Source organism: Ictalurus punctatus, chromosome 8 (assembly GCF_001660625.3).
Source record: "Ictalurus punctatus breed USDA103 chromosome 8, Coco_2.0, whole genome shotgun sequence".
In the NCBI taxonomy this organism is placed as follows: Eukaryota; Metazoa; Chordata; class Actinopteri; order Siluriformes; family Ictaluridae; genus Ictalurus; species Ictalurus punctatus.
In genome coordinates, this window is record NC_030423.2 from 4,484,361 (window position 1) to 4,500,000 (window position 15,640).

At 39.3% G+C, this 15,640-nt stretch overlaps 2 protein-coding genes across 3 annotated transcripts in view; one reads left to right on the forward strand and one right to left on the reverse strand.

The window, feature by feature from the left end:
• Window positions 1–224: 224 nt before the first annotated feature.
• On the forward strand, window positions 225–3,884 carry nkx1.2lb (NK1 transcription factor related 2-like,b). The gene is made up of 2 exons (XM_053682426.1): window positions 225–809; window positions 2,580–3,884. Exons 1-2 carry the CDS (start codon window positions 362–364, stop codon window positions 3,290–3,292), a joined length of 1,161 nt encoding a protein of 386 aa, XP_053538401.1. The 5' UTR covers window positions 225–361; the 3' UTR covers window positions 3,293–3,884.
• A 2,052-nt stretch (window positions 3,885–5,936) lies between these two features.
• Window positions 5,937–15,640, reverse strand: part of uvssa (UV-stimulated scaffold protein A) — a 26,815-nt gene continuing 17,111 nt past the window's right edge. For both annotated transcript variants that reach the window (XM_017473757.2, XM_017473755.2), the window contains exons 9-15: window positions 12,982–13,078; window positions 10,078–10,279; window positions 9,658–9,798; window positions 9,076–9,259; window positions 8,879–8,990; window positions 6,342–6,534; window positions 5,937–6,164 (exon numbers count right to left, since the gene is read on the reverse strand). In XM_017473757.2, coding sequence (XP_017329246.1) covers window positions 6,071–6,164; window positions 6,342–6,534; window positions 8,879–8,990; window positions 9,076–9,259; window positions 9,658–9,798; window positions 10,078–10,279; window positions 12,982–13,078 — 1,023 coding nt within the window. In that variant the 3' untranslated portion in view covers window positions 5,937–6,070. The remainder of the gene's footprint in view (window positions 6,165–6,341; window positions 6,535–8,878; window positions 8,991–9,075; window positions 9,260–9,657; window positions 9,799–10,077; window positions 10,280–12,981; window positions 13,079–15,640) is intronic.

Genomic DNA, 15,640 nt, shown 5'->3' on the forward strand with positions numbered 1-15,640 from the left:
GGGGTGAGAGAGCAAACGGGCGCACAGGCGGGACATAAACGTGGGGGGTGGGTGAAGGGGGGAGAACTCAAAAGGGGGTGGTGGTTAAACCCCCCACCCCCCACCCACCCCCCCAAAAAAAAAAAAAAAAAAAAAAAACAGAGAGAGAACCGGTGCAAGAGAGATCAACATCCATCCAGCGGGCATCTGTCCACTCCAACACACAGTGCTGAACAGGATCTAGATAGAGCGCTGTATGCACTACTGAGAGTGTGAGGAGCTCCGAAATTTTTTTCCACACACACCCACACACACACACACACACACACACACACACACACCGGCATGCTTTAAGCCGAATACGTTTCTAGTGGGAGAAACTATGAATAGGGATAAAGTGCAGGTGGGCGACATCTCCATCGAACCGCCGACGACTGGCATCGCTGCACAAACAGCAGTAATCGTGGTCGCGTCTCCGGAAAGCATGGACATGGACGCGCACGGGGAAAAGCGCATCGCTTCCGGTGAGTTGGCTGTGTTTTCCTGCCCTGCAGCCAGAGATGTGCTTCAGGCGGAAAGCCGAGAGAACTCCGTGCGCCAGGACGCACCGGCGCTTCCTCCAGCCAGCGCTCCTCGGACCACTTCGTTCTCAGTGCTGGACATTTTGGACCCAAATAAGTTCACAAGCAAAAGGCAGCCAGCCAACAGGACAGGCTGTGACTCCGGCTGTGGGTTCGGGACAGAAAACAGAGGCGAAGATTCCAATCACGCAGCAGATCAGAAAGCATATCCCGAAGAGTACGACTGCAAGAAATCGTCCGGGATGCTAAGTAAGTGTTAAATAAACATACACCTGCAGGCTACTCTCTTGTCATTTCCAAGCCATTCAAAGAGGTGAAACTGAGAGCTTGGAGTTGCACTTTGAACCGTGTTTACGTTTCACTGAGCAGCAGGTTAGCCTAAATGTCGTGGGACAGCTTCATTAAACTTTTGTAGTGTAATTAACTACGTCTTAAAATCCACAGTGTTTAGAAGAAGAAATGTATTTATGAACGTCGGATAAAAAAAAAGAAAAGTTTGCAGTCAGAATTTAGGCAGATCAGACCTTTTCCCATCTTCATTTAATAATTAAATGACTGTTTGGAGAACGCTATAATACATTTATTATTTATTTCCGATCAATTATTTCCATCGACTGTCGATATCTTGTGAGGCAAATTATTATTATTATTTTTTTTTTAATAAATTATTTAAAAAGTTCCAAATTGAAATGCACGATAAGTTTGGACTGTGTGTTTCTGGAGGTAAGTGCTGTTCCTCTATCTTGTGCATCTTCGAGCGTCGTGATCGATATCTCTCTTAATAAGTATAACAGGTTTAAATCGTGTAATTATCCGAAATTTGACCCTATAATTTAGATGTCGAGGAGGAGTTTGCAAGCTGCCTGAAAGAGATATACTCGATTCGATAATAGGATATCGACCTGTCCGTTGCACATGCCACTCTGGGCCGATCTTCCCCATTATCCCGCGTCCTTAACGCGCCAATCAGCGCTAAATTAACTGATCGAATGAGTTTAATTGTTTTTCTTCTTCTTCTTCTTCTTCTTCTTCTTCTTTTCCGTGTTGCATGGCTTTGTCTCAAGCCTGAATAGTGAAAATGAAGAGAAGGTATCCTTCATCCTTTATCCTAAACCGACAATCGAATCCTGAATGCACATGTGCTGATATTTCAAACAGGCCTAGGCTATATTTAGGAGAGTTTGTGCAACTGATTAGACGCAATATAGAAAACTCAAAGCATGACTGCAGACTGTAGGTATACCTTAACAGAGGGGTTGTACTGGATTAATAAGACATAACCTTATACAAAAAAACGCGGTTCAGACGGCAACATTTAACGCGTCAAGACACGCAAATGGATGCTTTAACTTATTTCCTTTAAGGAAAAAAAAAAACCCTCTTCCTGTTCAGTTTATTTCTATAGGCTATAGAATACTCATATTACATTTGGTTTTAGAATAAAACTGACATTGAGTTAGAAAAGTAATAAATGATACATATTTAAAATGTATGGAAAAGTTTCTGATTTAGGCCTAAATGCATTTTATTGTTTACATGGAAACAAAGAAAAAAAAAAAACAGAAAAAACATTGGTCGTGCTTGTTTATTTCATATAATAAAGTTCATACTCGGGTATAGTTCATGGAATTTGTGTAATTAATTAGTCTATATATATATATATATACATATATATATATATATATATATATATATATATATATATATATATATATATATATAATGATTACAGTAATCATTGCATTAGTAAAACATATGTGTGTGTGTGTGTGTGTGTGTAATTAATTAGTCTATATATATATATATATATATATATATATATATATATATATATATATATAATGATTACAGTAATCATTGCATTAGTAAAACATACTCTAATGTAGCTCATTACAGGATTTGGTTCAATCATAATTATGAGAAATTACTAACAAATTAATGTGGATTTATTCGCATTACGGTTTTATTTCAGGCTATAAGAATGTGAATAATGCATCAGTGCAAATTGTTTTTCAGCAGAGGATGGCTTCGTGTTCAGATCTGCAGAGTGTGAGAATGATTTTGCGCGTGGGAATCACACGGACAGCGAGCTGCAGGATGATCTGTGCAGTGAGGAGAGCAGCGGCGCGCTCACCGGAAACCCCGACGGAGAGGACGAGGACCCGGCCATGAAAAGCCCGAGTCCGGGCAGCCAGCAGAGCCAGCAGTCCTCCTCAAATGGACAGAACCAACAAGGCAAGCCGAAGAGAAAACGCTCCGGCTCGGATTCGAAGTCCGGAAAGCCGAGAAGAGCTCGGACTGCGTTCACATACGAGCAGCTCGTGGCGCTGGAGAACAAGTTCAAGTCGACGCGCTACCTTTCCGTGTGCGAGCGCCTCAACCTGGCGCTGTCACTGAGTTTAACGGAGACGCAGGTGAAAATCTGGTTTCAGAACCGCCGGACAAAGTGGAAGAAGCAGAACCCGGGAGCAGACACTAGCGCTCCGACGGGTGGTGGCGGTGGAGGAGGACCGAACGGACCGGGCGCCGGTTTGGGCGGCTTGAGTCCCCTCAGTCCGTCTCCACCCATGAGCGGTCATCTATCAATGCACACCAGCTATCCAAGTCACACACCTGGAGGACTAATGTGCACTACTCAGTTACCCTTCCTGCCTAGTCATGCAGTACTGTCCCCGTTCATGCTGAGCTCGCAGACGTACGGAGCGCCCGCCTTTTACACGCCGCACTTGTAAGAACACTCTTCTGTAAATACACTGAAATAAGATCAAACCCCAGAACTGGCACACCCCGAGCAACGCACTTTCCATCCTGTGATGGCCAAAACACGGACGGGGAGGAGAGGAGGAGGAGGAGGGATGTGTATCATTTGAGGCACTTTCTGTTAGCTTAACTTCTCCAAAGCATTCGATGCATGAGAGAAGACTAAAATGCTAAAATGCTGAAATAACTGTTGATGTACTCGAGAGCGTGTCGGACAGCAGCAACCCCTGAAAGTCACCCTGACGCACAACAGACAGCTCCAGTTATCCTCATGTCCAAGTCGTTATACCTACATTTGATTCCAGAAGTGGTATTTCGTTAGGTTTTGAATCACTAAAATGTGAGCATTTTCCTGGCTCAGACTGTAAATATTATCACGAATATATGTTAGGCACTAATTTTGAATGCAAATGCGCAAATAGTAAGGAATCAGTGGGAATTTAAAAAAAAAGAAGAAAAAAAAAGAAAAGAAAAGAAGAAGAAGAAGAAAAAAAAAGAAAGAAGATATGTATCCAAATCATAAACGAATCTGTGTAATTAAAATACGATTCGGAACTTTTTAAATGTTTAGGGTTATTTATTTCCAAATTTTACATGCTATTTCATTGTTTGGTTTGAAAAGAATTTAAATAAAACCCCCTTTTTTAATATACGGCTTTCAGAAGCAATTTCTCGAAAACCTTCCCTGTATGGTCTTATAATATTATTATGATTATAATTATTATAAATATATCTTATAATAATATTATACATTATTATAACGCAATATATAATATCATTAACAGCCTACTACAGCCTGTATTATACATTATTATGACATAACTTTAGCCTACGCGTGACGCAAAAAATAAAAAAATTTTTTTAAAAATGCTGATTTTTTACACATTAACATTTTACACACTTTTAATAGGCTACAGATCCTTTATCAACGAGGTGCACATACCACGTTTTATTTCCATTTCAATTCCACGAGCGTTATTCTGAAATAATGCCAATGGAGAGATGTGCAAGTTTTTGCTGTGTATTTGAGATGGATTTTAGCCTATATTGTGTGCTCTTGTAGTTAATTGGATCACATGGTCCTGTCGATCCTGAAATAATCTAAATAATGTTATGGGAGTTTTTAACCCTTCACAGCCCTGTTTTTAAATTTGAAAAAACAAAACAAAACAAAACAAAAAAACAAAACAAAAAAAAAACACGAATTTTTAAAATAAAACACACATTTGGGATTTCCCCTAAAAGAGAATTAGTGTCCTACTTCATGCGTCAAACGAATATTTGTGTAAGACTCTTGCCGTGTGTAGAACTGCGGAATACAGATTATATCAATTTCACTTTTAGACCGATTTAATGTTATTTATTGTTTGAGTGAAAACATTTCTTCAGAATACAAGAAATCACTTTTGGATGATTCCTTATTTTAAGTTCGACTGCATAAATTGTATTATTATTATTATTATTATTATTATTATTATTATTATTATTATTATTTATACATTATTGCTTTTAATGTCTGTCACAAATGCCTACCGACCACGAAACTAAAAGGATTAGAACATCCTGTGCTTTTCTTCTTTCTTTTTTTTTCATTCCACTTTTCTTAACTCGAAAATTTATTTCAAATTCATTTGCTGTGGTTAAGCCTCTATGGAGATCCTCCTCTTATCGAGACTCCTCTTCGTCCATCAAAGTCAGCAGACTTAAAACTATTAAATTGCTCACAATGAAAGTTCTCATACAATAATAATAATAATAATAATAATAATAATAATAATAATAATAATATTTTTTTTTTAAAAAACACTACAAGTCTGAGTAATACTTAATTTTTCATGAAAATATTTGCATCTATAAAAACCTTGTAATTGTTACACCATGGGATTAGAACAATTTTGTTCAAACAGATGCATTAACTTATTAACCTATATTCATAATTCTGTACTATAAACTACTGGTTAAGGCATGGCGGGGATTCTGTGTCTTAATATTAAAAGTATAAACTTTGACGGATCAGGTCGACATTTAAGACTTTATTATGTGTGTGTGTGTGTGTGGACTTAATGGAGCCCAAGTACATCCCAGATTAGCTCTAACGCGCTACACTGAAACTTGGACTGTTACCATTAATGCAGTTATTTATTTTCTTTTTTTTTTTTGCATAATAAACCGACTCAACGTTTCTTCCAACACCGGAATAAAACGTTCATCTGAACGCAGAAGTGCAGGAGCTGAGTTTATAGGGACGTCACTAGAATAGAAAGAGAAAACTATCCTTAAAGCATTTGGAAATATAGACGTCAAAGAAACAACTGTTTTTCGCTTGATTTTTTTTTTTATACTTATTTAAAAAAAAACAAATAGAAATACATGAAAATAGAAAATGATTAAAAAATTTCACAACTCACTGCCATTTAGAGAAAAACAGGACTGCAAAACACCCAGCTTAGAAGAAATTTCAATAAAAATGTCTTAGATCTTGGGAATTATAAATAACAAAAATAATAATAATTTTAAGTGGGGAAATAAATCACATACCAACAGCATCATTTTACAGTAAAATATTAAAAATGTCTCCAAAATCATATATGACATTATCACAGCACAATACAAAGAAATGTTTAAATATTATTTAATTTCACATTTTTAGAAATAAAACCATGAACATTAGCTTTTTTTATTATTATTATTTTTTTACACTTCGGTCGAGCTGAGATCACAGTTTTGAGGACAGGAGAATATCTTGCATCTTATTTTAAGGCGTAGTTAAACTGGTTGGCGAATTTCTCATGCTTCCTCGTGTCCATCTTGTTCATCACCGCCGCTATTCGTTTCATGGAGCTCCTGCAAAGACACAGGTTTAGCTTTTAAATATGGTTCACTATGGTATTCAGAGTACAACAAATTCTACAATATATTCTACTGATTTATATCAAGTAGATCAGTTGCTATTTTTCCCCCCATAGAATACATCAAATAAAGCCATCTTATATCAGAGAAGCTGAAAAGTTAATTGCTTACTTATTAAAGACCTTCTTTTCTAGCCTTGAGCGAGAAGTATTGGCGGTTTGCTTCAGGTCTGTGAGGTTGGGATGCTTCCTTTTCTTTCCCTTTCCTTTCCCAGCCTTTTTGCCTTTTCCGTAAGTTTTAGAAGAGCCCAGATCTTCACCCGTAGCTGCTTCAATCTCCCTCATGAGCTCTGGGTCTCGCCAGTCTGAGCAGAAAAAAAAAAGAGGTTACTAAAATAGTATTCACTAATATCAAACAAAACATAACAAATATCCAAATAATGGCAATTTTATTTATTAGGACTAATTAACTTCACATTGCAGTGGTACACAAAATGAAAAATTTTCTCGTTACAGCCACTTTGTTTGTTTGTTTACATTTTAGGGATACAGATCCTATCTTAATAAATCTTAATGCTCTAGTGCATTAAAAAAAATTTTTTTTTAATAATAATAAAAAAAAAACACAAAACAGAAGTATTTAAATCTATACTTTAGAAAATATACATTTTTGGCTGACCTTAGATTCATAAATATAAAAGCTATTAAAAAAAAATAATTTTAGTGTTGTTTTTGTTGTTAGGGCTATCCAGGTCTACGGAGGTGGAAACCCTACTACCCAAATGTTCTTGTGAAGATGAGAGAAGAGGCCTCTTATTAAGTTAAGCTGGTGACTGAAGTGCAGCAGGGCCGACTGCTCTGTCAACAGTTCATGTCCGCTCCAGCTGTGTTAGGAAGCCTAGGGCCCCCCACACACATATGCGCACACGCGCACACACACACATGAATTAAGCAGGTGACAGCTGCAGTCATTTCATCCCAAGTGCTGCTTCAATCCCACACACCAGAATAACTGTACGAGAACGCGCCTTGTCATCTTATTTTCTTTGAAAAGTGCATAAGACTAGGACGTGTACGGCAATTTATTAGATGAGAGAGGGGAAAAAAAATTGTCAGCATTCCTACCAGATCAATAACCAAACAGTCTCCTCATCACTTGCCAGTAAATACATTCCATGGCCCAGTATCCAGGAAAAGTCACAAAACATATTTCAAAAAAATATTTTTTTTTATTTATTTACTTGTGCATAAACCCCAATAGGTTTTGTTTTTTTTTGGTGCAAGACATTTCTTCTGGGAAAAGTGATATTGGGTGTTCATAGCATGTACGTACACACTGACCTGCACCAGATAAGCCAAGCAATGAGAAACTCTAAATCAGACAAACGCTCTGTCATCACATAATCCACATCATCTTTTCTTCCTCGGAATAAACTGATCCATTACATGTTCCTAATATGTCTAACTCTTACCACTGGCTCTGAAGTACATGCAACCTCATATGACCAAATATATATACACATACACACACACATTTTTTATATATATATATATATATATATATATATATATATATATATATATATATATATATATATATATATATATATATATATAAATAAAATATGTGTGTGTGTGTGTAAAATGGAGAAAGTACAATAAAAATCAAGGTTTCTACATTTATTTATTTTTTTGTACAAAAACAGTTCGAAACTGTTCAACGATTATATTTAATTGTGTTTCAGAAAAAAAACCCCTGATTTGCTGTGAATAAAACAACAGCATACGGGTCTGAAGGTGGTCATTTCGAGGCGCTGAAGCAGAAATCAATGGCCCAGTAGGGAAGCTGTTGGTCGGTAAGGGAACTGATGGACCTCCATTGGCGCCGCAAGCTCACTGGCATCGCATGAGAGCGGGTGGGGGTGCCTCTGTGGTTACCGTAACGACTGGTGTGGAGATGGGCAGTGGGCATGATGGAGTTGGGGTGCGGGATCGATAGTGTACTTAGTTACAAAAGATGCTATTTCACAAGCCAGTGGTCAGCGGGCATCAGAAGTCAGCTGTCTCAGATACCTGTTTGTTAACAAGTCAGTGCGGTCAGAGAAAAGCGCATCCGACGCTCCAGTGACAGCACGGAGCCGACGCTTAATTGGCTTTTAGCGCCCAGCTCAGCCGAAGAGAAATAGAGAGAGTGTCTGCTGGGGAGAAAGAGGGGCAGAGCGAGATGCGGCCTATCCTATTATCAGGGTATTGATGATGACTGGGATTTCATCAGTTCATCTTTTCCAGGAGTGGCCCTCCTCTTCAATGCTCCGTGATTTGTCTTTTATCTACTCAATGCATGCCATGAGGAAGGAGTGGAGGTAATGGGTGTTTAGGATTTGGCCTGGTTACAGGAGGATTTGAAGACACCGGAACAGTGGCCTACTCCAAACTCAATTGCTTTTACCGGGTTAAAAAAGCACATCGGTTCTCTCAGACTCAGAGTCAATAAAACATTCTTTGAGCCAAAGTAATAATTTTTGAAAACATGGCAAAAAATAAATAAATCACACATTTCTCAAAAAGGCCCATGCTTATTTGCTTACAATGCTAAGTTTTCCCAAGACAAAAACTACTATATTACAGCCAGCTGTCATCTCAGGACTGACAGAAGTACACTTTTTTTAAATCAGTCAAGCGAATTTAAATATAAAGTCTAAGTCCTACCTGGCTGCTCCTCTCTGCGTTTATACTCTTCCTTCTCCAGACGAGCTGCATCCTCTGGATTAACCGGCCTCCCGATCTCATCCCGAGGAATTATTAACCCATGGAACGGACACTTGAAAACAAAACATCACAACTTGCTCCGATTGCCTGGAAAAATACTATTTACAATGCATCAGAAAGCCATGTCTCGTGCTTACCTTGACTCTGTCCTGGCGTTCACACAATGAGCCGTTAGGCAGCGGGGCTTTGCACTTGTGCTCTACAGGTTGGAAACGTCCAGCAAAGGTAATGTACCTGGACTTCATCTGTGCAGACAGCTCTTCGTTCTCAACCTCCTCCTCCACTTCGTGAGGCACCCAGAACTGGTGCTGGGAGATGTTCCTGAGAACCAGACGAGGATTTCACTCTCACACAGAGTACACAGAGTAATACCAAAGTTTCTAAAGGAACCATCTGTCATGTCATTTTTCTACCTGATGCTCTTGTACAGTGGTTATATAAAACTATAAAATGCACAGGGTTTTGAATGAGCTTGAACAGACGACAACACTGCTCTCTAGTGGCTACCAGACATGACATAAACCTGAATTTCTCTCTGAAACTATAACATTTCCTAAAGAAGTAGATTACTGTTACTATTCTAAGGGCGTTAAAAAACTAATTTATGAACTGCCCGAGTTACATAATTTCATCATTCTTCATTTGCTCAATTTCATTCAGAATTTCGGTATTCTCCAAGCTTTGCTGTAGGTGATCATAAGGACGAGTTGCCGCTGTACTTGATGATCTTGCCAGCTGTGGGTTGCTCCTCTCCCCAGTAGTAGAGGTCCAGACCAAAAGAAACGACAGGAGCTTTCTCCTTCTCCTCCGTCTGTTCACTGCTGCAGCTCGTGGCGGGTTCAGGAGAGCCTCCAGACACACTGAAGAACCACAAAGTGATAAAGGATGAGGGAGATTCTCTGAGAACTGTTGCATATTATAAACATGTCCGTTAATCTTTCAAAAGGTTAATGAAACTGTAAATTGTATTGAGAAAAATTTAAACCTTTAAATGAATCAATTATCAGTTTTATTTCATAAATCAAGTACGTGCGATAAAATACCACAAATCAATTCCATATGGAGTCCAATCTGCAATTAAAGGCATTTCTAGGAACGTTTGACGTTTTGATCTCGACTCGTCTCATTTCCTTGATTACCTTGTACATGTTGCCGTGGCCACTTTCTCTTTTAGGATACGCAGCGTGGCAGCTGCACATGTAGGGTCCAGCTCTTCTTCATATCTCCTGCTCTTAAGCCGGCCGAGAGTTGAGGGCATGGGTGGAGCTATAGGTCTCTCCACTGGCTTTGATGGCTTTAGTTCAGCCACAGAGGTGGATGGAGAAGATATCGGATCAAGACCTGTGAGAATTAAATCAGAAAACCCCCCCCGGTGAGCTCTAGATATGTGCATCAAACATTCCCGACGTGGTATTATTATTTTCCAGTTGAACCTTATTGTACAACATCATATGAAAGATCCCATTATCTACACTTCTACAGCAGATACGGAACTGTTTTTTTCCGTTCTAAAACAGAAAATAAAGAAAAGATTTAGCCATATTTTAGTGAACTATAGCTGAGAGAAATCCTACGACCTTTAACCTGGTGCTCACATCACTACGTGCACTTCAGCAACACTACTGAAATATGTCTCCTGGGTGGGCAGGGAGGGGAGGGGGGGTTCTAGCAGGGCATGTGGAGGATTAAGCTGAGGTTAAGAGTGACACGGAGATCTAAGACTGACTCCAAACCTTGCACACTTCCACAAATCTTAGAAGTGAGGCCGAATTAGAACTTTAAAGGGTGGTGGAAATCTCTTAAGGGTCTGATTAGGGAACACCTGACCAGTGCATCATAAAGCACGCATGCAAAGCCCGCAACTTCAAAACCTCATCAGAGGCATCAGTGTGTATCCGGACCCTGCTGACTATTACAAGACTTCTAAATGTGTCCAAGAATGTGTTCACTGATATGATGAGCGTAGCTTTCAATGCAGGAAGTGCACACAATGCACCAATCGAAACTGCCTAGAAGTATTCTTGTGTGTAGAGCACACACTGTGGGCGAGGGTCAAAACAAAATGTTTAGCAAAGGTCTTCATTTTTCCGGAGCCTGATCCCTGGGGCATACAGTTAATCCGGGCTTATTGACTCTCTACGACTTATGGCATCATAGCCAGTCTCCGGTCCACGCGATCATGAAATTCGACTAAATCCTTTCTTTTTCTGTTCAAATTGACCAAAATGGTAGCTATTTGTCTGAAGCAATAAAGTTGCAGGTGTTAAAGAGATAAATCAATAAGAGGAAATAGAGAGGCCCAGCAGTAGACACAGAGTGGTGCTGCCAATGGTGGCATTATTGATTTTCCTGAGTTCAGCAGGCCTTGTAATTAAAATGTAAATTTGAGAAAGAGATAACGTCCTGACAGAAAAGCTGGGATAAAGGGATAGATAAAAGATCGGCAGTGAAAGGAGCACAGAGAATGGAAGAGAGGTAAGGATTGAAACGCTTTCACAATAAAACAATAATTCTCTGGATTACAGGCACAGGCTGCTTCTGGACAGAGTTCAAGAAATCAGCTCATCTTAATGTTTAAATATAAATACCTCTAAAATATTCTCGAATACAAAATCCTAGCATTAATACCCAGTGTTCTCTTCCTGTAGCACACATATTCCTGCAAGCTGGTTTAGAGAAAACGGAGAGTTTCGTTCACGTGCTCAGAGCAGAATAAACCTGCCTGGGCTGTGTGTGCAGGAATAGACCCCCCCCCCCCCCCCCCCCAATCCTGTGGTAAAGGCAGGTGGGTGTTGTAAATTACAACACCGCGCTAATGGGAGCTCATTAACACCACTGCATTGTTAATTTGGCATGGCCGACACACTGATCATTACATACTTTACTAATCAAAGCAGCTTGGCTCCATGGAAATTACAGCCTAATGAGTCTTTAGTTAATACTCCTGGAGAGACAGTGGCCACGTTATGTAACAAATAATAGAATTATATCTCGCTACGCACGATTGCCGCAGGGCTCATCATATTTAATCACCATGAAGCCTTATGAACAAATATTGACGACAAATCAGAACTACGTCAAATATACTGCTTTTACAAGCTCTGTATTCGTTATGCGGTGGGTTCTTTAATGTCGTTTCATAGCATAAGGTATTTTCTCTTAGCCAAAGTGGCCATAAATTTCACACTGTACTTGATTTTATGTCAAATATTGTCTTTGGTGTCTTTGACCCCTGGCTTTGTGTGTGCAGCTTCTTGTCAATACGGTTGTCCTTGCCCAGATGGAGTCGTTTGCTTGTACAAATAGTCAGCTGTCAAAACAGATTTATACTGGTTGCCCCAGGTGATTCTAGGATTTAATTGATTTAAACCAGATGGAAAACAAATTCATTTAAAAAAAACACACACACACACAAAAAAAACCACTGGAGTTTATTAAAAGGTGCTGTTAATTGCAATAAATGTGCCATTAAATGTCCGATTTAATAGGAATTTGTAAAATGTTAAATAAATAAATAAATAAATAAATAAATAAATAAATAAATTTTTTAAAAATGAAACCATTAATCCTTATTTTTATCCTTATTTGCTATACTCCTATTGTCAAAAATAACCATGGCCAAACTTCATACCCAACCTTGACCTTTAACTGCATCTTAGATTTGACCAAATATTACAAATGAGCAAAAGTTTGCTCAAAAGTAAACCTACTGAAAATTTAAGGTACTCATAATCTATAATACATTTTCATGGAGCCTACAAAGCACTTCTATACGTCACTGTGGATAAGGGTGCCTGCTAAACGCTGTAAATTTAAATCTACAAATAAATATAGGTTTTCAGAATAGAGGTTTCTGAAATAGTGGTTTAAAAACTGACCCTTCACCCACCACCTTAATTGGCCTGGAGGCTGCTGTGACATCTTATTAGAGATTATTGGGCTTTTGGGTGCAGCGTTATGCCTTATTGATGTCTAATGAGTGAGTGAGAGTGAGTGTGTGTGTCGATGCAGAAGCTCTGGCATCTGCACCTGAACAAACTCACCGTACTCGGCCCGCAGATGCTCGGGGATATGTGGCTCATAACCCTCCTTCTCCGGCACCTCTTCAAAATCATCGTCGTCCTCCTCTCCAGCCTTTAACTAGCATGGAAAGACAGCGAGACAAGGATTACAATGGGTGTCAATCAACACACCTATGAATATTTTTTTTTTTTTATAACACACAAAAAAAAACCCTCAGCTAAATATTTCTGTGCTACACAAATGAAGGATTTACCTTCCATTCAGCATAATGCCACAAAGACAAAGATGTTTGTACACACTTAATACATGGAACACTCATCTCTCTGGTTAACACTCAAACCGGATTGACTATGGCTTCAGGGTATTCCAGAGATTTACAGCACCATGAACGGCAAACTATACAGTAACATCAGACCTCTTTACATTTTAATTCCAGCATGTAATAGAATTTCCAGTTGACCACATCCAATTTTTTCCCCCTAGTGGTAGCCCATCTGACGTTGTTCCGTCTAATTGTGGTTACATAACACAGTGCTCACGTTAAGCAAATTTCAAGCTGTCTCTTGGAATGTAAAGGGAATAAACAGACCTCTTTCAAACCTAACTAGCAATTGGTAAAATTATCATCAAGAGACACCACGGGTCAGAAAATACACCACCTCGGAACAGGCAGCTGAAGACAAGAGCTACACAAATCTGTCCTCAAAATCCAAACTGTGTGTTAAGACAGCACGAGGACGAGGGAGGACGAGGGAGGGGGGAATTGAACAAAGAGATTGACAGATATGTAGGTAATATTGGGTTATCTTAGCTAGCCCAGGTGGAGGTGTACCTGATAACAGCTCTGTGCAGGCTGCTGAGAAAGAAAAGAGCTCACTGGGTGATACGAGAGTTCTCACCTCTCAGTCTGAGCTCTGTGTTCGAATCATGCAATCACTTTAAGGAGCTCAACCCCAACACCAGGCACCAGATAAGGCCATCTAAGAGGTGCTCTGAAGCAGATCCCGGTTGTAAGGCTCTGGCTGATGTAAGCCTTTGTTAGAAACGGGTTAAAGCTTCTAGGAAGTTGGCGACAATGTCATAGTTCTCCATACCATTGGTTTCCGAGATATTTAAAACAGATTAAATACCTCACAAACTCAAGCTTATTTGAACATGATAAATATGGTGAAGCATGCTATACTCCTGGCCAGCTTGTGTGGGATGAAAGCCATTTATATTAATCCGTCACATTTTCCTGACAACGCAAATATATTTCCAAGTAATGTATTCTGCAGAACATTTGACATTTCGTAAACCGCTTGTATTGGTGTGAATTTGAAATCTAGATGCATCGATATGCTCGATGAAGCATGACCGAAGAAAGAAGGAAGGAACGCACGCAGCGATATTGTGCCCAATATTCACAAAGAATAGTAAACACAACGATACAAAAACCTTTAAACAACATATGGCTGTGTAACATTTTAAATAAACGCTAACTAATTGCCATACTTACATTTTTAACCGTCCTCAAGAACCAGAAGCTCGATTTTTTGCCGATTCTATCGTTTTATTTTTATCGACTCAGGTTATAAAATTTCCTTTTAAAATCCTTGTCTTCCATTATCATGGGAAAAGTGGTAGACAGAGTTCTAAACAAGATCATCATACATCTACTGTACATAAACATAGTAATGTTTAAAAGAACTCAAAAATCCATGGTTTAAAATAGCCATTACGTGCTCAGAATTTGAAGAGGTCCAGGTTTGATCCATATGTGAAGGATGTAAAAGATTTTTTTCAGGGATTGTCTCTCTTACCCTAAACTTCTCCTGGGAAGACTTCACCAAATATTATTTCTAGGGATGCCTATAGTTTTGAAACGATTTTTTTTTTTTTTTAATACAGAAAAAAGAACTGCACTTCTTAAATACTCTTTATGTGTCGTTTAGATTAAACCATACACCTTTCCAATATGTTTACCGTGGAAATATTACTGCATGTTTTAGTCATTTTTGCTCATTTTCATGAAGGGTGGCAATAATTCTGGACCTGATTGTATCCAGTGCTTCTAAACTGTAATTCATATGCCTGCTTGAGACAAATGGTGGCTTGCTTCTGCTTTAAGGTGGCAGGTGAGCTTCTGTGTCTTTACCTCTCCTGCCTGGAGCGTGCACGTGCCCATCCATCATGCCGCCTGTAAGTTTGGTTATCACTCGAACACTAATCAAAAGAGAAAACCGTCACCGCAGCTGACCTGTGGAACCTCCCAATTATGCTCTTCAGGAATGACAGGAGCGCTTAACTTCCCCAAGCATAAATGACCGCCATCAATCTACGCAGAATAACAATGAGCTGCCAACCTGCAAATTATTATTTTTTTTAGCTATAGAAAATCCCCGGGCTGGAATTTATGAAAGGTGAAAAGCAACCCAAGGCTCTCTTATCCCCCCCACCCCGCACCACCACCTTTCCCTTCCCTTCGTCTCCTCCGCTCCGCTCAGCACAACAGACCGTGAGCTCGGGGAGGCAGTGCGTCGGCGCTAAACAGAATTTATGCCTTTTAATTTACTCAAAAGGTGCTTAACCGTTCCCTGCGCTACAATGCATAACAGAATGCCAGTTTTTAAATATGGGGGTCGTTTTCATAAAACAGTATACATAATATGTGTGCCCTTCCCTTTTGAGGGCATTGCA